Raw genomic sequence first — 23305 nt, 5'->3', positions numbered from 1 at the left:
AGGAAAGTATTTTAACTGCAATAATGAAACAGGTTTCAGCGTTTTATTTTGATTAATACCTGCGACAATTAGAGTACTGGTTTACGCGAATTGAGCAGAATTGTAAATATAGAGGAAGGGTATTCGGTTTGGCCAGTAATTCGTCATCCAGGCCGCTTCAACTTGCATCAGACTTCTATTGCGCGTATGAGTTCGTTGGACGCATTGGACGCATGAAATGGAGCTGCGGTGCAGTGTAGCGACTAGCAAAGCTGAGATGCTGACCCGTTAGACCGCTCCTGTCGCTTTTACTAAGGCTCTAGGCCGCTCAAACCGATAAAAGCAAACTAGATAATCATGAAAATCTCTGTGAAGCTTGTTATCGTTATCGCTCAGGCCACTCCATCCATATCAACGTCATGTGCGCCTGCCGACGCAGCTCGATATCTCGGAGGGGCCAGCTTCTGGATCTTCACCACCGGATCCGGTCTCAGCATGCTGTAGAAACCACAAAAACCTGTCAGTCTTGCACAACTCAGCGCTATCAAATCCAGACTCGTACCTCAGATCGTTCGGGGTAACGAAGATAAACTGCTTGTTGCAGTTCTTCTTCGCAGCTTCCACGAGGAGCTCGACGGTCATGCTGCGATTCTGGGAGTCCATGAAGACGTCGAACTCGGAACGGACACTCCGTTCGGCTGCCCAGAGCCAGCAGTAACGACACCTGTGTGAACGAACGCTCTCCACCGGACAGCTCCTTCATATCGGTCATCTGTGACGAGCTGGTCGCTCCTGACTCGTTCCGACGGACAACGATCTCCAAGCGATGATCGCGGTGTAGGAAGCGCACTTACCAGCAAAGTTGCTCAGCAACATGAACTTTTCAAACTCCCTTGACGTATGCTGCGAGATTGCCTTGCGGAATCGTGTCCAATTGTCTACACGTTCGTTTAACATGGAGCGGATACGCTGCAGATTGCCCCGTATCTTGTCAAAGTTGGCTTTCTTGGCCCTGTACTTCGCCCTTTGCGCCTCCATTTCGGCCTTCAGCTCACTCAAACTCCAACCTTCCAACTTGTCCCTCACTCGTGCCAGTTGACGCTCCACTGTCTTAACTCGCCTGTTGCATTGTGCAGGAACATTCACTTCATCCGGTCTTCTCCCTAATTTCAACGCAATCTGAGTTTGCCCGTCACATTCGTCGCGAACCGAGATCAACTGCTGCTCTAGATTCTCTACAGTCGAACGAGCTGCTTCAAGCTCTCTTTGCTCGGTTATCTCTTCCACTTTCGCTTCACGTAGGCGCTTGTAAACGGCATCTACATCGGACTGGCACTCGCTCATCTCAACAGCTATCATCTTCTCCACTGAATCAAGCTTTTTCAGCGCATCTAAAGAGTCATGTAACTTTCGATCCGGTGTTATGGCCTTGTTCAGGTCCTGCTCGCGCCGCTGGAAGTCTTCCAACTCGTCCTCCGTAGACTTGCACTCGCTCTCCAACACTGACGTGTCCAACGTGTGGTCCTGCAAAATATCATCAATCTCGTCATTCAAGCAACGTAGCTCCATGCGTTGCTGGTTTAATCGCCGTGATAAGAAGTTAACTCGATCACTTTGCTGCTTGATATCGTTGCCCAACTCGTTCTTGTCATGACTCAGCAAAGATTCGTCACGACGCAGTTCATCCACCTCCTTTTCCAGGCAGTCCAGCTTATTCTTCATCTCCACTATGCCTCTGTCGACATTCTGGCGAACAATATAACCATACAGTTGTCTTTTGTTCGCAATGTACGCCAAGTTGCCCGAGCGAACTACAAATTTGTCACCCGAAGGTAGGTACACTTCAGACACAAAGCGTGCCATTCTGAAGCTTCCACTTGAGCCGGTCAGAACACGACGTTCAGCCACTTCACGATCATCAAATAGTAATTTGCTTTCCAAGCTACAGGTATCAACAAGAGCATTAAAAACTTCATCGTTATTCACTTGTAGAATGTTGCATATCGCATGAGCAGCGAGATCACCACTTGGCAGCTCCAAATTGTTGTAGCGGTATCCAGTTCGCGCTGAGATGATCATATTGGCCTCAGTAGAACTGCAATGGGCCTGACGTCTGAGTTTGTCTAATAGTGCCTTGTCTTGACCATTAACCACGAGAAAAGTCCTCAATACAGATCCAGTTGCTACCTCAATAGCCCTCTCAAACCGCATAAAGTCGTCGGGCAGCGTGATATACATTCCTAAAGGTCCAATGGGCGGCGCTGTAAACTGGTGCAGATTTGTCTGTATCAGTTGTTGCAGGTGTGCGATATTCCGCCCGAAAGCTGCAACTCGGTTTTGCTTTTGCTGTTTGAGAGAATTTAAACGCTTTTTCGTCGTTTCAGCCTCCTGGTAAAGTTGCCGGAGCTGGGTTTTACAGTCATCCTGTCGATCTTCGAGGTCTCTAAGCGTGTGTCTGTGCGCATCAGCATCGGCCTCAGTGTCATGGAGATCGCTCTCTGTCTGCGCTACTTCCTGTTGCTTCTTGCCAACTCGATCTCGTAAGTCCTTGTTCCCCTCATTAAGTCTATGAAGCTTAGCTGCATGTCTATCCCGTTTCTGCTGCAGATCGTGGTGTAGCCGTGTAAGCTGCTGCTTCGTGCGCTCTTTGGACCGCGTCACTTGACTAAGTTCAGCTTTGTACTGTTGTATCGGACGACGTGCTTCTCGGATTTTACTTTTAACACGCATCTTCTGTCGATGATTTTTATCCATTCGCATACTAGCCTCTTCGAGCTTTGCGTTTGCATCATTTTGGTCTTGCTCCAGTTGTTGTGCTTCGTTCGTTGCCTTCGATAGCTTTTCACTAGCACTGGTAGCATCGCACTCCTTTTGCTTCAGCTTCTTTTGCACATTTGCAGTGATCGTCTCTTTCTGGTCCACGAAAGACCATTCCAGCTCAGTTTTCAGCAGTTCCAGCTCTTTTTCCAGCTTTCCAATCTGTAAAAACACAAATAAAACCCACAAAAAGTCAAAACAATGACCAATAGCTCCTAATAAAACAAGGATCGCACACTTTGTGACTCCTGCCATTGCTTCTTGGTCTTGTTCTTGGCATCCCTGAGCGTCGCGATCTTGGCCACTTCGGACTTCAGTGCCGACTCAATGATCATTCGAGTCGTCTCGTCGATATGCGTGTACGTCGTTCTCATCTTAGCCAGGTCCGTGGACTGCAGGAAGAACTTGTACTTGTCCTCCGACTTGCCCTTCAAAAACAACTTGGCGTTCTCTTGGTCCATCACTGCGCACGGGTTGTCCGTCTGGATGTTCAGGCGGTCCATCATCGTGTCCAATTCGCTCTTGAGCTTGGACACCACGTGTCCTTGCTCGTTCTTAAGTCTGTACTCAGCCGATCCGTCTCTGCGAATCAATCTCTCCACGATGATATTCTTGCCGTATTTGTCAGGATGAAAGACATCACTGTTGTCGTTGCGTAGCTTGACACTAACCAAAGCGTTGCCGTCAAACTCGTGTCCAATGAATGCCTTGATATTCTTGCCGCGGTGCGTCGTGCGTGCTGTAGCACCAAAGCAAATCTGAATGGCTGCAATAATGGCGCTCTTGCCGCTGCCATTCTCACCAGTAATGAAATTAATATGAGGACTCAGTGTCACCCGCAGCTTGCGGTGGCACATGAAGTTTTCACAGTAGATTTCTTCAATAACACCCATCTCGCAGCTGGTACTCACTGGTGCTGATTGCTTATCATACCGCGTCAGTTCGTGTTCAGCTGCTGACAACACTTGAGCAGCATTTTCGGGTGTGATTTCTGCGCCGCGGCGCGTTTTCTGCTTCTTCGATGCTGGTCGCCGCTCCATCGGAAAACTCCAAATGACCACTGAACCAAGAAAAAAGATCGTCAATGGGAGGTGGCAGCTAACTGCCATGAAATTGATCTAGAGTTTTGCATGTTTATCCGGTGTCTGTGAGCAAGAAAGAATCCCTCCCTGTCCCTGATTCCAACGAGTGCATACGTCATTGAAGAAATTCTTGATGAGGGCCTGGAAACTTATTGGTCTCCTTTATTTTTAGTCGTTGGAAGCTGTTCAAAATTGCACCAAGCTTGGATCGATTCCTGCACACCAAGACCCAAATGGCAAGCACAGGACGCAGGTACTGGAACACTTCAATTACTACTTTCACCGTTGTTTAACAATTGTTTCAACCGTGGCGTAGTCGACGGTGTGCCTTGTGCCAGCAGTTCTATAGCTCCGGACTCGTTGACAACGTACCGGCTGGGGTGAGTCCGTAAATTGTTTCTTTTTGCATCATTCCACAACGCTTTAGTCCTTGTACATTTGTCAGGAATTGCTGCGTGCACGACGGATGCTAATGGAGCGTAGTACCGAAGATAATGGACCAACGAGTCGCTTGATCCAAGAAGGATTTGACCACTTTCTCGCTGATCTTACTCGCGAACGGGAAATTCTTGGCCAACGCACCATACCGTTAGATGTTTGCGTCTTCTGCGAGCAGTTCCTGCCTTCTTCGTATACTATAGACGGTGATCCAGAGGAGGAACAGCGCACTCAGAGCCCCACCAACTACAACGTACGAGCATCCACGTCTTCGCGTATAGCATCTCGTTGTACTAATGGAGGACACATGAGTTCAAGTCTCGTAATTCAGCATCAGTTTCCACCACGAACAGCGCGAGTAGCCCGACCTCGAAGTTGTTCACAATCTAACCAAAGCACTTCAGCATCACCTCGACCTCCTCCGACGTATCGTTTGTTATCGAACGGTGTAACGCGCGTGCTGCGCATTGAATCGCCAGCAGCGCTGAATTCGATGGGACATCGATACGACCAGGGGCGCCGTCTTCTAACAGCCAACGACAACGTCATGGGGAATCTTCGGGAGCGGGAAAAACAGCAAATGGCTGCAATCTTACGTGCTGAATGTAGCAAACGTGAGGCGTACCACCGGCATCGCTTGTCAATAGCGAAGCAAAATTCTCGCGGACGCAGCGAATGCATGACGACTGGATCTGTTGGTCCGGAATCACTGCCGCATCAAAGTATTATCGACAGCCTCATCCATGGCACGGGGACCTTGTATACGGGCGTTGTTGTGGCTCCACAGGAATATAATCCTTTAACCCCTGCACCTCGACCGAGTATCACCACGAAAGGCTCCAAGATCATCACTAAGAAGCACGGTCGCCACTTTAAAACAGAGCTCTTCTTTCCAACAATTCCCGTTAACACTCAAGCAACTAAAAAATAATAGCTTATTCTTTCTGCTGGAAATTCGCGAAAGTTCATGCACATTCACTCTCCAGAAAAACCTGATGCTTATGGGCAGTCTTTATTTCCTAGTTTCTTGTATAAAGCTTATCTAGGGATGGAAGGTGATCCTACACATAGGGTTGGACAGGAATTGGTAACACATAATGGAACAATGAATAAATCACATGAGGTCTGTAAAGTATCGATAGAATACACATCAATTTATTTCGTGGCGTCTTGTAGAACCAAGAGTAAAAGGGGAAATGCTTATTTTAATAAGCATTTTCCCTTTTACTTTAAAAAAACAAGAAACTTTCTTCTTCGTGTATATTTCACCCCGTGACGTAACAACACTCAGCGTTGTCCATTATCGTTATTATAATAGTAGTGGGATTGTTGCTCGTAGAGGTGTTAAAAATTTAATCGTTTCGATTGGCTATGCTGGATCGATCGGATTTGAGCCCGATTGATCGACAATCGATCGATTGAGGTGGAATCGGATTTGCACGGATCGATCATAACGGGCCAATTCGCGTTGTAATACTTAATATCGGTTTACGAATGCAAAAATTTAAATATTAGAGGTAACCTAGAGAACGATCGTCCGATTTCGACTCAGTCGGAGTCGATCCGATCGAATCGATCGAATCGAGTCGGTTTGAGTCGTTTTGTTGTGCTTATTCGGATCCGGATAGCAAAATGCTCCTGATTCAAGCGTATTGACATACTCCCCCAGAGCCTCCAATCTTCACTCCAGCATGGACGGCCCAGGCTATCAAGATGGCGCAGGAGGCGGAATTGTGGCTGCCGATGAAGAGAACGTGACGGACGCCACAGCATCGACTGCTACATCAAGTGAGCAAAGGAGTCGGAAGCGCTCCGACATTTGGGATTTCATCGAAGAAACCTTAAACGGCGCGTACTCGTGTCGTTGCTGTACGCAGGCTGGTAAAACACAGGTTTGGAATTCTAAAGCCCACACTACAATGAGAAACCATTTGGAGAAATATCACCCGCGCGAATATATTGGTGTAACAATAAGTGCACGACAAACGGATCTGTTATGCCACGGGTTTAGCCGAAGTGTGAAGCAGCGAGTCCAAGGGGAATTTTCGAAAGCTGAAGCGGATAGTGCGCTTGTTGACTGGATCGTTGAGAATTCACAACCGTTTGCTATCGTTGCGCAACCGAAATTTATCTCGTTTTGCGCAAAGCTGGAGCCATTATACAAGATTCCAGTCCGTCAAACCATTCGAAGCCACGTACTCACGAAGTGGAAACAAGAGAAGGCGTTGGTTCGAAGGACTCTGGTGTCGGATGTTGCATCGTCCCGAACGAGCTTAACCACTGACATGTGGAGATCGGCTGTAAATAGGGGATACATAGTCGTCACACTACATTGGATCGACGATGAATGGAACCTGCGTGCTGTCATTTTGGGATTCAAACGAGTAGAATACCCACACAGCGGACCCCGACTGGCCGATCATTTAATTGACGTCGTCAAGGCGATGGACAGTGCCCTGTTGGCATCATTGTGGGCCGTAACCACCGACAACGCCAAAAACAACAAAACCATGGTCGATTCGATCAATGAAAAGCTGCCCAACGCGCTCCAAGAGCATTTGCAGGCATCAATGCCATCGTCGGCTCGGGAAGCCGATGTTGATCATCAGCGTGAAGAGCCTCAAAACGTTTTTCAAGTTCGTTGTCTTGCGCACGTTCTTCAACTTGGGGTTAAGGCAGGCTTAACGGAGTGTCCTTACGTAGACACCAGCATTGGAAAAGTGCGGGATGTTCTCAGGAAACTAGCCGATTCGCCGTCTCTAAGCGAAGCTCTTCAGGCTGTATGCGCTGCACTAAATGTGCCATTTCGCGAGCCCGAGCTGGACTGCGTGACTCGCTGGAACAGTACATGGGGGATGGTAGTGTCTACAATTAAACTGAAGAAGCCCATAGAAGAACTGCTGCGTCGTATCCGAGACCGTCATGAAGGCTACAGCGACCTATCCATTGCTCCAGATAGCCACCTTGCTGCCGAAATTGGCGAAGACACATGGGAAGCTCTAGGAGAGTTTTGCAAGTTCTTAACTCCGGTTAAGGCGGCCACAACCATGATGTCAGGAAAGAACTATCCCACATTTGGCATGGCGGTAGTCGTGTACGAGTTGATCTCGATGCACACCAACAAAAGTATTGAGGAAGCCACGTCGCAATACACGGCGGATTTTGCGACAGCGTTCCAGAATAAACTTGAGGACTACAGCGACATTGTTAACAACCGCGAGGCGAAGATAGCAGCTGTTCTTGATCCCCGAGCAAAGTTATTGCTGCCGAAGTTTGTGGGTGACATGAGTGTCATCAAACGGTACGTTCGAGATGAGTACGAGGCTCAGTATCGAGCAAAATTTGAGTCCCAGCACCAAACGCTAGAACCCCAGATGAACCAACATGAAGAGCAAGACGTGGCTCTTGGCATAGCGCTCTATCAGCTGATAGACGACACATTTGGTGCGGATGAACCAGCAACGCACGCTGGGGAATCGTTTGCATCAGAGCTGGACCGTTGGCTTGGACACCGTGACCACACCATGACCACAAAAACCAAGAGTGAGGAAGTATGCGCGTGGATGCATAACCTCCAAGGCTTCCCTCGCATCAAGATGATGGCACGCGACTTTCTTGCCGTGATGGCTACCTCTGTGCCAAGTGAACAAGCATTTTCAGCGGCTGGGAACACCGTGAGCATTCGACGTGCACGACTGGGTGATGATGCTGTTTCTGCAGTTTCTGAAATGCAGTCATTTCTGAAGTTCAACGAAGCTACGGCCAAACTCGGACGAAGCGCAATTCACTAAAATTTCATGTCCACTCAATCCAAACGTGCAATGTGCGCTTCTTCTCTCTCTTTGTTCTCAGAAAACGCCAGATATTCCGCACATGATATTCCACACAAGATCATGTGCGGAATATCTGGCGTTTTAAACGTAGACAAGTGGCATTGCCACTTGTCTACGTTTAATTCGTCGACATGCATCATCTCCAGTACACCAGATAACAGAACCACAGCTTGGAAGAAGGCTAGCGAGTCTGGGTCTTGAGCTCGAACACGATCGATCTCCACCTGGTCGATCTTCTCCCCATCGTCAAGCTTGTCGTCCTTGCTGAATGCCTGTCTTGAGAAGGCGTCAAAGAGGCTCAACTGCAGGTCCATCCTCTCGTGCAACATGCAGGAAGGCAGCGCCTCGAGATGAACAGAACCATTTGTGGCAGTTGCCAACGTAGTAGTCCGCCCCAATGTCGTCCAGATCCAACGGTAGGTTTAGTAGTCCGTGTGCTCCATCTACCAGCACAGGAACACTGTTCTCTCGGGCGTGTCATAACTCCACTATCTGTTTCATAGGCATCGTCACCGCCGTGTTGGACGTAATGTGGCCCACTACCACAAGTGCCGCGCTTCGTCCTGCAGCCTGGACTACATCCCCTGTCTTCGCCAGCCTCTCTGTCGACCTCCAGCTACGCCAACAATCTTGGTCAAATTTCTCGAGGTTGAGCGCCTCCTCGTCGTTATATCAATAGCGGCAGGTGGAAACATGAATCGAAGGGAAAACCTTATTGGTGTTTATTTTAAGGTTTTCTACCAATCGAGTTTTGTGAGGGTACTGCATGTTTTGGTATTTTGTGCTTAGCACTGTTCGCTTTTTTCGATTTATAAGGGGTTACCTCTATAAATACTTATCGACTGGATCCGATTCAGTCGAAATCGATTTGAAATCGATCGAAATTGGTCGATTACAATCCGGATTAAATCGGATTTGCCAAACAAGACTATCCAATCGGTCGGATTGAGACGATTTACCATCCCTAGTTGCTCGTGCTGTCAGCGTCTCCTGCTCCTGTACTTCAGTCTCGTTGACCACAATTGATCATGAACCGTGAAAAACCGTGAAAGTACGCAAGATTCAATCCATATTACCTGCTTATACGTGTACCTACGATTGGGTTGAGTACAATAATCAGTTATGAAACATTGACAGCTTTTATTGGTAGGTTGTGTCACCGCAAATAACTTTTAAAGATCAAACAACATAAAAATTAAATGGGTAAATAATATTTGTCAAATATTAACTAATATATCAAAGCATTTCTGATATTAAGAATACTACTTTCTGCCAAAATGTAACAATAGCTGTAAATCTTAGAAGTTAATATGGTATTTTGTGTATTAACTCGGAGATAGATACTATTACGTAGTAGAGGATAACATTTCAGCTCACAATTAGGCAAATTTCACGATTCTGAGTGGTGTTTGGTATCGTCAAAACGGTTATCGATCTGTGTCGTTGTCTAAGGCGTGTGTCAATACACACTGGCTTTCGATGAACAACGTGACTGTACTAGGTAGCAATTAAATTTTCCACACCCGTGATTTTGACCCAATGGTTGACGTGATCAAATATGTAGTAAAAGGCTTTTAAAAAGTGTAAAAATACATCTTTGGAATCAGATGATTTTCACGGGGTAACAACCAGATACAAGTATTAGTAGCTAAATACTTATCATAATAGTACGCAAGTGCGTATATTAATGTTACAGACATCTACAATGCTTAATGTAACGCACAAATTATGTGTGTGTTTTAACAACAGTAGCTACGGTATTTAGTCTCACTCATACTAATTTATGTGAGGTGCTGCAGATTTTGCTCATCTAAATTAGTATGAGTGTGGTTAATTATGCACTCAGACTATTTACGATGCGGTAGAATTAGTCACGCTTAGACTAATTAATGTCTCACCCTAATTAGTCACACTATTTGGTTCCGAAAATTCTGGAACCCGGGTTCCCACAATTCATCAGATAATTCCAATTCACTATTAAATTGAAGCACCACAGCAGCTCTAGTAAGTACGGCATCATTTTGGAACCGGTTCGGAACGCGGTTTACCTCGGAACTCTATGCATCCGACTTAGTACAAGTGGAGAGCTGATCATTGATGCTCCTCCAGCGCTGCGAGCGCAATTTCCGCCGTCAACTGTGGAGTATCTACCGCCGATAGAAGCATCGCTTGCATAGTCTTCAGATCGTCGGATAACTCGAAGGGAAGCTCCCCCATCAGCTGACCAAGCTGATACATGTCGTGCTGGAATCGTAATTTGTGACCATGATACCGATGGTTCCACCGAATAGTCGTTGTGTTGGGTTGGCGTGACTCATCCATGTCGATCAACACCCAATAACTGAATCCAGAGGTCGGCACCAGCACAATGTTATGCCAACGAATATCACCGTGGCAGTACCCGCACCCGTGCCAATACTTCAACGCTGTCAGCATATGTCGCAACCACTCGCTCAGCTCGTCGATTGTTGGAAGTCGCAGATAACCAATCGGAGACAGTTCCACGACCAAACGGCCGTCTCGCTTCACCGACAACTTTTCCACGGTCTGCAAATGCGTCACGGGGCTGCTTTCATCTAATCCTTGCAGAGTCTCGTATACGCTTTTGAGTCGCTCAACGTCCATTTCACCACCGCTCTGTGTACGTTGGATCGTCCGTTCGATAAAACCATCTAGCAGCACGATCTTCCGCTTCTCGTTTTCATCGGGTACGAATGGCTCGAGATCACACGCATACGATCGCTTCGTCAACTTGGCCATCTGGTGGAGCAAGAACGCCAAATTGTAAAACACCTTCAGCGCACCGGCTTTATCCTCAAAGACGCTGAAGTCGAGTATCACAGTTGCGCGACACGGTCCGTCGGATCTTTCGATTGCCACCACTTGTAGATCACTCCCGGAAGTAGCGTAGCCCAAGATGTATGGGAGATCTCCATAAAGCATCACATTCCATCGGCGCATCTTGGTCGTCAATTCCGCTTGTGCCTTGGCTATTGACTCCAAAGAACTCTTGTCTTCTCCACGCATCAAGACGAGTCCCTTGAATTGGAGGATGTAGTCCGGTCGCTTCCGTAGACTGGTAGTTCCTGTTTTATCGGCGAGATTTCTGTGTTCTCGAACCAAAAAGCCCTTCTCGTGCCAAAGGGAAATCGGAATCGACAGTAATGCATCATAGTAGAGCTGCCAAGAGTTCTCGGATGCTGTTGCTTCAGGTCGACGAAACACACTCAACGCTAGGAAATGGTCCATCAATAGCGTGAGATCCGGGCATGTAATGAGTGGTCCATTCGGACTGAAGACACGATCGGCAACCACCGAATCGCGCAGCGTCAGTCTGAACGGCAATGGCTTCTGGAGGAGCTCTGCCAGCTGGTGTGGAGCAGGCGATACCGCCAGTTGCAACTCCGAGTGCTCCCATAGCTCCGCGAGCGACGTGCGATGCTCAACTCTTTGTCGCTTCACACTGAACTCGTCAGGAGGAAGTTCCACAAGGACGTGAATCTCTTCATCTCCGGGCGTGAAACTCGGTCCAAACAACTCCTTCTTGTTGAGCTTCCACGACGGACGCATCTTCATGTATTTCTTATCGACATCTCCTTGCAAGAGAGCATCCAAGTTGTCGTCATCTGCCTGCCACGTGGTTTCCCCCTCTTTCCGCGTCAAGTAGAGCGTCAATTCGCTCGCGTCAAACTTATACCGCTCGCTGTATCGTTTCTTCGCGAAGATCTTCTCCTGCAGCACCTCCACATCTGCATTGCGCTGGATCTCGACGGAGAAGACGCTCCCTTCGCCATACACACCGCAGCGAAGCTTCACCTCCGTCTCCGCCTCCTCCATGTTCTTTTCATCTGCCATCTTCATGCGGAAAGTTCTCGACTGAGCAGCAGCACACAATCACGCGACACACGGCTCATTTTTAGCCAAACAGATCACTCCAAAATAATTACTTTTTATTTCTGACAAATATGTTCCTCAATATATAGAAACTAAATAATAGTGAGTTCATCTTGAGCGATAAAAAATAAAGGCAGGCGTTAGAGTCCAGGTTTCACAGACATGGAAATAGGTGTAGGTTTACTCAGATCCAGGTATATCACATGTATTAATCCAGTGATTTCCAATTCGATTACTTTTGACGGAATAAATTACCGCCCAAATATTACGCAGGTATTAGTTGTCGAAATACCTGGAAAGTCATGTGTGCGCAACTTGGACAAAAGTCAAAGTGGTGAAGGACATCCTTCGTCGGCAATCCTACATCATAAGTTTGGCAAATTTGGCTAGCAAGAAAACATGTATCTTTCAGGTAAATACCTGGTATTATTAGGTTAGACTCCAGCATTTACCGTTGCATCTACCTTTTCAACTACGAGCGACGCTTCACCTTTAGAATAGCCTGCAAAATTTTCCAACGCAGCTTGATAATACCAGACTCGGACACGTCCGTCGGTGCCTTGCTCGACACGGACTTCCATAGCTGGAGGCACGCAAAGACACCACAGCTGTCGCCATCCGTCTGCAGAGGTCCGTCGAAGACGATCTCCTCATACATGTCTGGCAGTGTAGATGCGATCTCAGACGCAATATTCTTCAAGCGCTTGAGGTACATGGCGGAACCAGCACTGTCGTAAACCTGGATCTTCTTAGCGGTTCCATCCACCACCAAACACACCCAGTGAACGCCACTCAAGTTGATAGGCATCAAGACGAACTGCTGTGAATTAAGCAATTGCGAATTTGCAGCAGTTGCTGCTCTGCGAGGACTGGTTCCTTCTTGGTCGGTTTTTTCACCGTCTGCTTCTTGACTGGAGGTATCATAACGGTGGCATTGTTCTTGTACGTCTTCAAAAATACACAGAAGGCACGCATAGTGGCGTCGTTGAGCCAAGTTGAACCTCGGATACAGAAGAGATCCGCGTAGGTGATGTCAAATCCAAATCCAGGTATGACCAAGTATGGCCAGCTTTTCAAAAAGTTGTCAAATGCCACGCTCACGGCCACCTTTTCATCCACCAGAGTCTTCACTTCGTTGTTCAGCCAAGTACAAAGAAGCACTCCTCGGCGACAGGTATCCTGCATATTCCACATCCACTTCATTTGCTCCACTTGCTCTCTTGAATACGTGCCAACCTTTTCCGCAACCAATACATAGCCGTTTTCGTCACCTACGCCTTCACCATCACTGTCCAGCTGAATTTCATCCTTCTGTCCAGTTCTCGACTCGCTCAGCAACTCAAATGCGCGGTTGACAGTCTCTTCGGGGAGTCGGTAGCGCACATTGTCCGCGACGATGTCTGTACGAAGCCGCCAAGCCATCGACAGTTTCGGTGTGGCCTTCCCTAGCACTTGAAAAGTCACCAGAAACGCTCCCATTTCGAGGATACCCGGCTGAATCTCTTTCAAAGCACTAACCACCCCACACACGTCGCGATCCCGGAGTAAACCACGCAGTTTCATGCCTTGGTTGTACTCCTTCAGATCAGCCTTAGCTTTAGCTCGCTGTCCTTTCTGTTGAGTCTGGGTCGTCCAACTGGAACAACTCTGCTATTGAGTTTGATCTTGACAGGTACGTCTGGTTTGCGCACTAGTTGAGTCGACACCGCCGTTTGCTGAGTTAATGCTAGATCCTCCGACTCGTCCGAAGATGGCGAACTACCACCACCGCTAATAGCTTGAGCAACACTACTTGTATCCTCAGCATTTCCCCCACCGCAAGCATTGCCACCATCATTAGAGTCGTCGTTATCACGACTTTCCGTCTGCTCATGGCAAGGCGTCATTGAGATCTGACCTTGACGCAGGTTGTGCCACCACCCCTCGAATTGGTCCATTGCCGCGTCAAAAGCTTCATCTCCTAGCCGAGCAAGCTCCCCACTGATTCGTCCGAAAGCTTGCTGAGCACGACGAAATTTCTCTTTTTCAGTTCGATCCCGGGAGATAGCTGCATCATCTCTCTTGAAAACCTTGGCAACAAACGGTTTGGCCACCTTCGACAATCCCTGAGTTGATAAGCGGCTCCGTCCGTACCACCTACAAAATCCACAACCCAAAACTTGGTCAATAACTGGTCAATATCCAAGTGATACCTGGTAAAAACATGGACACTACTGGAACATACCTGGACCCGATAGCGTCAAAGGGAACCACGAATGGACCTCCTCTTGAATTTCTTCAGATCATCGCGTGTCGGCAAGGTAGCTGCATGGTCTGTGAGAACTCGCAGTCACACTTGAACGTCTCCTTCTGCAGTAAGTACTCGTGGTCTTCTCTTCGGAGGGTGACGGTCGGTCCATTGTCTACTACTGTGTACGAGCTTACAATCTCGGGGTCTACCGCAACGTCGTACTGGGACTTGATTGCGGCTGCCACCCATTTCGTCGTCATCCCGAGCACGATGTTCATTTCCTCAGAGTACGTAATGTCCCGCAATGTTTCAGGCATTTCCACCTTGGCGAAGTACTCCTCCTCCTTGCGCCGCTGGTAGAACAAGAGAGCCTCCAAACTGGCGTTCATAGTGAGATGGCCCTTCAGATGCTGCTTCACTTTGCTGAACAGGCTTTCCACGCGGTTATTCGTGTGATTGTTGAAGTAAGGCAACTCCATCCGGTACGCCATAACCCACATGTCTTTGCAATTATCCCAGTTCTTCTCAAAGTAGTCCCGCAATTCCTGCCTGCCACCTCTCATCGACAAACAAACTTTTGAACTCAGCTCGGTGTTCTTCGTACACTTCATCGGACCGCGCATATGTCATATTGGTCGTAGCTGATTTAATACAGCAGCCTCGTAAGGCCCTTACTTGCTGGATTTCCGAATTGTTTCATGCAGCCACTTGATAACGTGAAAGTGACATAGTAGAACACGGACTTCCGGACGCTTCTGTCGGATGACCTCCACCTCTCGCATATCCTTGTCCACGATAACAATCCGCACCAAGCGCCAGCAGTCGTTAGCTCGCTTGAAATGATCCAAACACTTCGCCATGTGCCAGTCCGCATTTGTCTCCAGTCACGAGTATTGAACGGGCTGATCCATCGCCACCATCGATAAGAGCTGATAGTTGTATCTGAATGACGAAGATAATGTAAATTCTGGTTAATACCTGAAAATACCTGAATAATATGTGGATAGTGTCCACTTACTTGTTCGTTTTGTGAGTGCAGTCCATTTGAAGCACCTCAGGGAAACTCTCCACCATAGCGCGCATGTGGCCTGTCGTAATCGATATTACACCAGTGTTGCCGCGAGCACTCTCATGTACAGAAGACACATTCATCGGAGACTCCACATTGAAGTTGACAATCCTTTCGGCCACCGCATCGTCATCTGAAAGCTCAGCACCTGAAGCAGCAATAGATCCACGTAAGAATAAGCTGTTCGCGGCTTGTCTGTATAGTAAGCAACTCACCGGAATTCCTTAGACGAGCGACAAGATTACGAACATCTTGCATCGTAACGTGGTGATCTGAGTTCTCACGAATGTACTCGTAAATACTCGAGGGTCCTGCTTGCGCCTGCATAAGCAGACGTACGCCCGGCACAATGGAGACTGACTTGGTACCTGGCGAATACCTGGGTATTGCTGATAAATACCTGTTGAAACCTGGTGGTTGTGCGTGTACACTGCACGTTTGGGGACGATCACCCACGATTCATCCGCCGACTCTGTCCACTGAGCTATGAGCTGAAAGGGGCAATCTGTCCGCCGCACATGATGTGATGTCCGCTTTCCCGAGGATCGCTCACGGGCAGGGCCATCCGTGAGTACATATGTACTTGCGCTGGTATGGGTCCAAAGTCGTTGGGACCAAAGGAATTTCGTCGTCGGGTAGGCCTTGGTACTGCACTTGGTTACGGAGAGACTTGTTGCGTCTGGCAACGTTTATCACCTCTTTCACGACCAGCACTTGATTCGTAGCAGCCTTGTATACATCGAAGGCCTGCGTAAACTCCGCCCATGATCTGTGTCTCTCCGTGAAGGGCGGTACCGTGGCCATGTCTTCGTCGACGTGTAGGGTAGGGCGTTGCTTTCTCTTGCGCCCAACAGAGCTACTGCTCCCACCGTCGGACTCCAACTCAGCGTCAGCGCCGTCGTCTTCGGCACCTGTGCTCACTTCTTCATGCTCTTCCCCTCCCTCACTGGCCTCACTAGTGTCGATCACCACGCTGGTAGCTGCTGGCTTCTCCTCCAGCTCGGTGTCTTCCTCCGCTTCCGTTTCAACACAGCCGTTCCTCGCTCGTTGAATAGCATCTGCTTTCTCGGACCTTGTTCTAGCGGAGTGTACGGCTTCACGGTGGGCAGCCTTGCCAGAGGCGGCTTTACCATCAGCGCTGTCTGCAGCTGCGGCTGCATTCGCCGCCTCTCTAGCTGCTGCTTCAGCAGCCATTTGCTGCTTGATAAGGGCTGTCTTGTGGGTCCTCGCCATCCCGTCGTCTGCGAGATCTGCCGTGCGAGGCCGGCGCGTGTCACGTTCCCGTCCAAATGAGTGGCTTCCAGAAAATTTCAAGAATAGATTACGAAAGATACTAGTAATTTAAATACCTGAATGGTACCTGGTTGTAAACCTGTATGATACCTGTTGGACGATACCTAGCATGGCGAAGTCTTAGTGATGACAAGACGACAGAAGAAAGCACAGAAACGTGTTCGATTTGCTGATGTGACCCCAGCTGACAACCAGGATAAAGCAAGTGAGCAGAGACAGACACCGGAACCTACAACGGATACAACGACGCACCAGCAACGTGAAATACCAAATGCCAATGATATAGATCCAATTGCGGTACAGGAAGAACGGCGACATCGCATCGCTAAGGCTCAAAACGAAGAAGTGCGGTGGTCCAACCTAAAGGCAGTGCTTCGAGGAGAGACTGACAAGCTTGCCTACAAGGTAGTTCGGAATGTGATGAAGGTCGCCGACAAATTCGTGCTGACAGCTGATGATGTGCTCTACTACGTCGGTGCAAGGCGTCGACGCGACAATGAGCGTGATCAGGATGTGCAACTACGGCTGGTTGTTCCGACGACGATGATCCAAGAAGTGCTACAGAACTGCCATGACTCTATCGAGGGCGGCCACCAGGGTGTGGTCCGGACGTATCAACGAGTGAGACTGGATTACTACTGGTATGGCTTGTACGCGGACATCGAGAAGCATGTTAAATCATGTCCCGACTGCAGCTCAAGTAAAAGCCGACCACAGTTACGAAAGTATTCTCCGGGCAACATTCTTGCCGAACGACCCTTCTAGATTGTGTCCATGGATTTCGTTATACCCTTACCGAGGTCTCGCCGAGGCAATACGGCGCTTCTTTTGTTCCAGTGTTCGTTTACTGGCTTCGTCATAGCAAGGGCAATGGCTGACACGTCTGCACTCATGGTTGCACAAGCGTTCGAACAGTGCATTTACCGAAGATTTGGTGCACCGTCCCTAATCCGACATGATCGCGACCCTCGCTTCATGAGCGAGGTGTTCCAAGCATTTGCCGATATGATGCAGTCCAGGTCGCGCGCAACGCTGAGCTACAGACCACAAGCCAATGGCCAACAAGAAAGGTCAGTCAAGACAGTAATGCAGTCAGTGAAAGTGTATGTCGAAGATCCATTACAACAAGACTGGGACGATATTGCAGAACGGCTGGTATTTGCGATTAACAACTCGTACGACGCGACGAGAAAAGAGACGCCATTCTACCTCGTCCACGGATGGGACACACGGTCGACATTGCATGCAATGACGTCATCGTTACGCCGAGGCTCCGGGAACCAATCTGACGCGTTGGCGTGGCGACGAGAAGTAAATAGACAGCAAGAAATTGCACTTGAGATGGCCAAAGAGTACCAGGCAGCAGAAAAGAAGAGAAGAGCCCGAGAGCATAATGATGCGCTGAGCCGGAAAGAAAAGGGTGCGGTGCCTCAACGATTTGACGGTGAAACTGCCTGTCAAGATGGTATCGACAATGAGGGTGATGAGCAAGTGACTAAATCTCTGTTTGAACCTGGAAGTCGCGTCTGGCTGTATATGGAACGCGTCAGGACTGGGCTTACCAAGAAACTTGCGCACCGATGGCATGGTCCGTTTAGAATTAAGCGCAAGGTCGAAGAATATGCATATGAGTTGGAACTTCCTGATCGGAGTGGATATCGCTTTTATCCGGTAGTCCATGTTTCCCGTCTCAAGGCAGTATGTGAGTTTGAAGATCGACCGAGGACTCGGTTGACACAAGATGTAACTGAGGAGTCGCGTCTCGACTTCGACGAGGAGCTCCTGCCGGAAGATAGCTGGGAGCCTGATCGACTTGCTGGGGAAAGTGGAGTGAAAGCCATTCTCGACGATCGGATGCCAATGTCAACAAGGACTGGCCGAGCTGTACGTAAATTTAAGATTCAATGGGATGACCAGGGTGAGCCAACATGGGAACCTATCACCAATCTGTCCTGTGGTGGCATGTTGTACGATTACTTACGGCGAAGGCGCAGTGAACATCGCTTCCAGATGGTTCAAGTCGCTGATGAGGACGAGAACTAGTTCACCATCGACTTAATGATGACCTGCCCTTGGGGCAATGCAACCCAAGGTCGCAGACGAAAAATGCTACTGCAGCAACATTCATGTTACATTTGAATTGTGAACGAGCCCTCGAGATGGAAAGGAATTACGAGAAAGATATGAATATTCCAGGTTACGTCGGCTAAACCTCGGGTACAAACTGCTACGAGCCTGGAATTATACGAACGAACGAAATTTACGGCGTCGCCGAAGCAGCAGCTGAGGCGAGTGCGTTAAGACCTTGCGACGGCTGGATTTCGTCAATGGCTTGATCTTCGTCCTCTGCTACTGAAGACACTTCTGTGCTGTCGCTGTCTGAAGACCAGATTGATACCAATTGGTACCACGATGGGGAAATATCCGTAGCTGCTAGTTCTTCGTCCACGACGACTGCTCGGCCGACCTCCGCTTCGGTCAGATCGCAGGGTACGAACAGCTCAGCGTTGACGTTGCACGGCACGTAAGCAGTGTTGAATGGATGCTCGCTGGGAACGTCAATCCAACAGTTGCGCCATGGCTCACGCTCATCCAATGCAGCGACTTCTGAACACCAATCAGCCGTTGTCGGGACCCATGGCAACACCTCGTACGAATACCACAGCATTGTGGGCTCGATAATGAATTCCGTGAGAACGTCGTTGTCCACATACCAGTCCCAGAGTTGCATTATCTTGTTTCGAAGATTGTCGGCACGACGGTTGCGATCAGAAAAGTAGGCATCCATAACTCGAGTCATGTTTTTTTAACGATGCTTGAACTGTCACCGTGGGTTTCTGCAAGACGCTTGACAGCAGCCTCAATCTCCGACTGAACAACCCAGTGACCTCGCTCCCACAGAGCGAGCCCAACGTCGCTTTCCTTGTCCCCAGCGTCAAAACCATGTGTTTGACGCCATAATTTCACGGTACGAGCTCTCTTAGGGGCACGAAGAGAGATGAAGACGTCCGGCATGAACGGACTCACGTCAAACAAGTTGGCAGTGTTTGGAAACTTTTTGTCGAGAATACGCCATGGGTGTTCAGTCTTCCTCCAGTCAGCGAAAGCCCGTATCCCTTCGACCGAACATACAGCTACTAGTCCTTTTAGAACTGGCAGCGGCGTGCGGAAGGAATGTACGAGATTCCAGCATCTCAGCGCACCCCTCTTCTGGAAGTTGGGCTTGAGGTAGCGCTGCACCTTGGCCAGAATCTTCTTAGACGGCTGCACAAGAGGCTGCCAACCTTCGATGGGAGCAGGGAGCTTCACCACAGGCATCACGGCCGACGGGTGCTGAGCATGAGCGGCAGCCAGTGCTTCCATGAGCACGGTGTGTGGCTTCACGCCACGCCGTGCAGTCCTCACCTTCAACGGATTCGACGCTGGTCGTACAGAAGCCGGAGGCGGTGTTGAAAGCGAAGGATCCAAAGCCGACATGGGTATCGAACGATAAGCAGACCTAGGGTGTGACGAGACACCGGTACTTGACATGTCTTCAAGAGCTTGCAGTTGTAAAGCAGATGGCGAGTCGTTCTCTTTCGACTCTTCGTGTTCATCTTCGGAGGCTCCGCGAGGACTCGCTGGTGGTGTTTGGCCAGGAGCACCAGTGAAGACGGAGCTCTTGTCAGATTCCTGAGCGATGACTTGAGAAGTCACCCATCGCGACATTGCCGCCGCCGTACGTATGGAGTGAGAACTCGGCGCCATAGGAGACCACTGCAACGTAGACGCCAGATTGCTTATGTTCTGTGACGAATCCGGAGCCGAAGTGAGACCTGGAGATGCCGCAGACGAAATCTCAGGTGAAGACGGCGATAAATCCACGGTAGAAGCCACGGATGACAAGCTAATCGAACGACTGAGCGCAGGCTGAGGTGTAGTCTTGACCGTAGGCGACGAACTCTGGGCAGACGCCAGAACCAAAGGAGTCAGCAACGCTGGTAGTGGAGGCATGGGCAAGGCAGACGGAGGCGGAGCGACGATTGGGGAGAGTGATGCAAGTGCAGAAGCAACAGCGGTAGTGAGTGGTTGCGGTTGTGAGACGTACGTGGACTTCTGCGTCGATGAAGCCGGCACCGGAGTCACAGGAGCAGATACCGGCGGAATTGACGCTGTGGCAATCGCTGGCAGAGCCGGCGCTGGGATAGAAGACTGCGGAGTCGGCGCTCGCGCCTTGGAAGCTGACGTAGTCAAGGGTTGCGCCGCAGGCGCATGTTGAGAAGGCGTCGTGGTCGTGGGAGATGTCTTAGACGAGGTTTTCGAGCTGGATTTGGGCGTCTTGGATCTCGCCTTCGACTTAGCTTTTGACTTGGATTTGGGTAACGAAGAAGCGAGGCTGGCGGACTTAGCAGTCGATGCCTTCTTACTAGGATGCTAGGACGACCGATCCTTCTTGTGCTTTCCATCAGAGCGAGGGTCCGACTTATCATCACTTGACCGCTTGTGAGAACGGGAAGAGCGGGTCTTCTTTGCCAAAACAGATTGCAGTTCCATGCCAAACCGCTCGTCCTCACCCCCACTCGACGACTCGCTGGAAATGCTGATCTGGTCATCGTCAGACAAGTCAACACTACGAAACCGGTGTACCTGGCGAGCGAGCTCAATAGCCTGATCCTTGGCCGACAAGGATGGGTTGAGATCCTTGATCGCATCCTGAACGAGCTCAACAGCCTCTTCATCCAGCCCTAATAGACCAATGTCCAGTTCACCGAGTGCACCGCCTGTCAAAGAACGAGCGAGTGAGTCTTCAGCGTTACGTTATGGATTCACGCGAGTCAGCCCCACCTTCAGCGAACAGCAACAAAGCATCTGGGTCCAGGTCACGGTCGTCGACGAACTTGCGGAGATATTTGTTGACGAGGATAACCTTTTTCAACTCGTCCTTCAAGAATTTCCTTTTGGCCTTCTGGTCGAGATTCTCCACGCTCTGTCGGCGTCCAGTGAGGTACCTGTGGAAGCGCTCGAGCCTGTCGGCGAAGACCCGCAGGTTCTTCTTATACAACTGCCAGTCATGGTTGATTTTGCGGGACTGTGACGCTCGAGCTTCGTTGGCAGCCTCAAGGGCCTTCTGGACTCTGAGGACGACTTCGTCGTGAACCATCATCTTGGCGGAAAGAGCAGTGAGCTGCTCTTCTGCAGTAATGCGTTGCTTTGTTTCTGCAGCCAGCGCTTGCTCGAGAGACGAGCACTCGGCGCGAGATTGCCTGAATCGAGTTTCCAGATCAGTTAGCTTCTGCTGCTTCTGCGCTATCAACTTGGCGAGCCTCGCATCAGTGAGCCTCGCTTTCAGGTCACCAATTTCTACAACGAGATCTCGCGGATCCGACGCCGGATTGCTCACCGCAGCTGCTAGATCGTCGACCGAAGCAGCGGCCGCAATAGCACGGTCACGAACTGGGTCTACCGGATGTGGTGGGTTGATCACCAACTGTACAAGACATCGTACAGCCTCTGTGATGCGGGAACCGAAAACAGCGACGATCCGATCTGAATTTCTTCTGCAGTATCCATCCGCAACCCATGCAGTGCGGTACCTTTGATCTCAGATAGGCGCGGAGCTGGAAGATGCGATGATATAGCCGCCTAGAACAATTTCGAGCCTTCGGTCAAGGTTTTGAACCCATTGAGCAGAACGCGACAGTATTTTGCTACTTACTGGAGGTAGATGCGACTCTACAGTCGCGCTGGAGCTTGCAGATGTACTAACAGCTGGCGCTGGAGCCGGGGCGCTCGATATCGTGGTAAGCGACACCGCCGGAGCCGACTTGGCCACCGAAATAGCCCATATTGCTGAACTTGGGGCCATGGATGACGTTGGCGTCGATACCGAGGTCTGGCAGTGCACCAACAGAGAGAACAGCATCAACACACGATGAACAAGGTGTTAGAAAGGTGAAAAGTGCGAGGACATACCGTGGAGATAGTTCTTGACGCTGCTGAGTCGACACCGATGCGAGCGAGGCCTCACACGACAGTTGAGTTGCTCGAATAGACATTGCAGCCGAATTCTGCATGACAACGAAGTACAAGAAGCATCGAGGCGACCCACGCAGTTAGTACCAGGTGCCCACGCAGTTAGAGTTGACGAACCACGGTATCTTACCGTTGGTTGGAGCCGAACTGAAGTCAGGGCCGAAGCGAAGGGCGAGACGGCAGTCTTCGTCGAGAGCGCGGGATGACTTGGATATGCAGCTGGACACGAAGGCACCACGCCGCTCGCCAATGCGGTGGTTCGCAGCGCGGTGGGGGCAGTTGTGGTGTCGGGAAGCGCCCAGAATCGGAGGCGCCCTCGCCGCTGCTGTTGCTGCCGTTGGAGACCGACACGGATCAGATTTGTGAAATGTGTGGCCGATCGCTGATTGGCTTATCAGATCCCGTAGTGAAGTGACAGTTATTAGTACGAGGCAGTGTGGCGCACACAACTGATTGGCCGTTGGACACGACTAGCCGTAACCGGATGGTATCCGGATGGCGACTCCTCGAGACCTCGCCCAACAGTCGCCGACACCTCGTTGGTTACCAGATCTCATCCATAACGGACAAGTTCACACTAGATATTTGTATATGATATAGGAAAGAGTAGATAAGAAGATAAGCGCCTTTGTGCGCAACAAACAGAGCAGATTTTCCT

The 23305-nt window shown here is 49.6% G+C and overlaps 12 protein-coding genes across 13 annotated transcripts; 1 reads left to right on the top strand and 11 right to left on the bottom strand.

Annotated features, from left to right (window-relative positions):
* Positions 1-371: 371 nt before the first annotated feature.
* On the bottom strand, positions 372-642 carry PPTG_03583 (hypothetical protein; the record flags this gene model as incomplete). Its single annotated transcript, XM_008896260.1, has 2 exons — positions 372-477; positions 542-642. 2 exons carry the CDS (start codon positions 640-642, stop codon positions 372-374), a joined length of 207 nt encoding a protein of 68 aa, XP_008894508.1.
* Positions 643-747: 105 nt separating this feature from the next.
* PPTG_03582 (hypothetical protein) lies at positions 748-3836 on the bottom strand (the record flags this gene model as incomplete). Its single annotated transcript, XM_008896259.1, has 2 exons — positions 748-2958; positions 3033-3836. 2 exons carry the CDS (start codon positions 3834-3836, stop codon positions 748-750), a joined length of 3015 nt encoding a protein of 1004 aa, XP_008894507.1.
* A 175-nt stretch (positions 3837-4011) lies between these two features.
* PPTG_03581 lies at positions 4012-5247 on the top strand (the record flags this gene model as incomplete). 2 transcript variants are annotated; one of them, XM_008896257.1, is made up of 2 exons in its annotated part: positions 4012-4131; positions 4195-5247. In XM_008896257.1, exon 2 carries the CDS (start codon positions 4345-4347, stop codon positions 5245-5247), a length of 903 nt encoding a protein of 300 aa, XP_008894505.1. In that variant the 5' UTR covers positions 4012-4131; positions 4195-4344. The 2 variants fall into 2 exon arrangements, with proteins under 2 accessions (XP_008894505.1, XP_008894506.1); XM_008896258.1 differs by having other exon boundaries at positions 4090-5247.
* Positions 5248-8121: 2874 nt separating this feature from the next.
* Positions 8122-8463, bottom strand: PPTG_21331 (hypothetical protein; the record flags this gene model as incomplete). The annotated part of the gene is made up of 1 exon (XM_008896584.1): positions 8122-8463. The coding sequence occupies one exon, from the start codon at positions 8461-8463 to the stop codon at positions 8122-8124; it is 342 nt and encodes a 113-aa protein (XP_008894832.1).
* A 1777-nt stretch (positions 8464-10240) lies between these two features.
* On the bottom strand, positions 10241-12004 carry PPTG_03580 (hypothetical protein; the record flags this gene model as incomplete). The annotated part of the gene is made up of 1 exon (XM_008896256.1): positions 10241-12004. One exon carries the CDS (start codon positions 12002-12004, stop codon positions 10241-10243), a length of 1764 nt encoding a protein of 587 aa, XP_008894504.1.
* A 511-nt stretch (positions 12005-12515) lies between these two features.
* On the bottom strand, positions 12516-14265 carry PPTG_03579 (hypothetical protein; the record flags this gene model as incomplete). Its single annotated transcript, XM_008896255.1, has 4 exons — positions 12516-12863; positions 12941-13666; positions 13735-14179; positions 14258-14265. The coding sequence occupies 4 exons, from the start codon at positions 14263-14265 to the stop codon at positions 12516-12518; spliced, it is 1527 nt and encodes a 508-aa protein (XP_008894503.1).
* A 55-nt stretch (positions 14266-14320) lies between these two features.
* Positions 14321-14896, bottom strand: PPTG_03578 (hypothetical protein; the record flags this gene model as incomplete). Its single annotated transcript, XM_008896254.1, has 1 exon — positions 14321-14896. The coding sequence occupies one exon, from the start codon at positions 14894-14896 to the stop codon at positions 14321-14323; it is 576 nt and encodes a 191-aa protein (XP_008894502.1).
* A 48-nt stretch (positions 14897-14944) lies between these two features.
* On the bottom strand, positions 14945-15133 carry PPTG_03577 (hypothetical protein; the record flags this gene model as incomplete). The annotated part of the gene is made up of 1 exon (XM_008896253.1): positions 14945-15133. The coding sequence occupies one exon, from the start codon at positions 15131-15133 to the stop codon at positions 14945-14947; it is 189 nt and encodes a 62-aa protein (XP_008894501.1).
* Positions 15134-15157: 24 nt separating this feature from the next.
* PPTG_21330 (hypothetical protein) lies at positions 15158-16575 on the bottom strand (the record flags this gene model as incomplete). Its single annotated transcript, XM_008896583.1, has 5 exons — positions 15158-15215; positions 15292-15490; positions 15558-15663; positions 15711-15847; positions 15918-16575. 5 exons carry the CDS (start codon positions 16573-16575, stop codon positions 15158-15160), a joined length of 1158 nt encoding a protein of 385 aa, XP_008894831.1.
* A 2320-nt stretch (positions 16576-18895) lies between these two features.
* On the bottom strand, positions 18896-19423 carry PPTG_03574 (hypothetical protein; the record flags this gene model as incomplete). Its single annotated transcript, XM_008896252.1, has 1 exon — positions 18896-19423. The coding sequence occupies one exon, from the start codon at positions 19421-19423 to the stop codon at positions 18896-18898; it is 528 nt and encodes a 175-aa protein (XP_008894500.1).
* Positions 19424-19431: 8 nt separating this feature from the next.
* Positions 19432-20628, bottom strand: PPTG_21329 (hypothetical protein; the record flags this gene model as incomplete). Its single annotated transcript, XM_008896582.1, has 1 exon — positions 19432-20628. One exon carries the CDS (start codon positions 20626-20628, stop codon positions 19432-19434), a length of 1197 nt encoding a protein of 398 aa, XP_008894830.1.
* A 420-nt stretch (positions 20629-21048) lies between these two features.
* Positions 21049-22480, bottom strand: PPTG_21328 (hypothetical protein; the record flags this gene model as incomplete). The annotated part of the gene is made up of 4 exons (XM_008896581.1): positions 21049-21395; positions 21460-22125; positions 22209-22257; positions 22331-22480. 4 exons carry the CDS (start codon positions 22478-22480, stop codon positions 21049-21051), a joined length of 1212 nt encoding a protein of 403 aa, XP_008894829.1.
* Positions 22481-23305: the final 825 nt, after the last annotated feature.

This window comes from Phytophthora parasitica (assembly GCF_000247585.1).
Source record: "Phytophthora parasitica INRA-310 unplaced genomic scaffold supercont2.4, whole genome shotgun sequence".
Classification (NCBI taxonomy): domain Eukaryota; phylum Oomycota; class Peronosporomycetes; order Peronosporales; family Peronosporaceae; genus Phytophthora; species Phytophthora nicotianae.
Note: the sequence above shows the minus strand (reverse complement) of the source record. Positions and strands in the feature narration are given on the sequence as shown.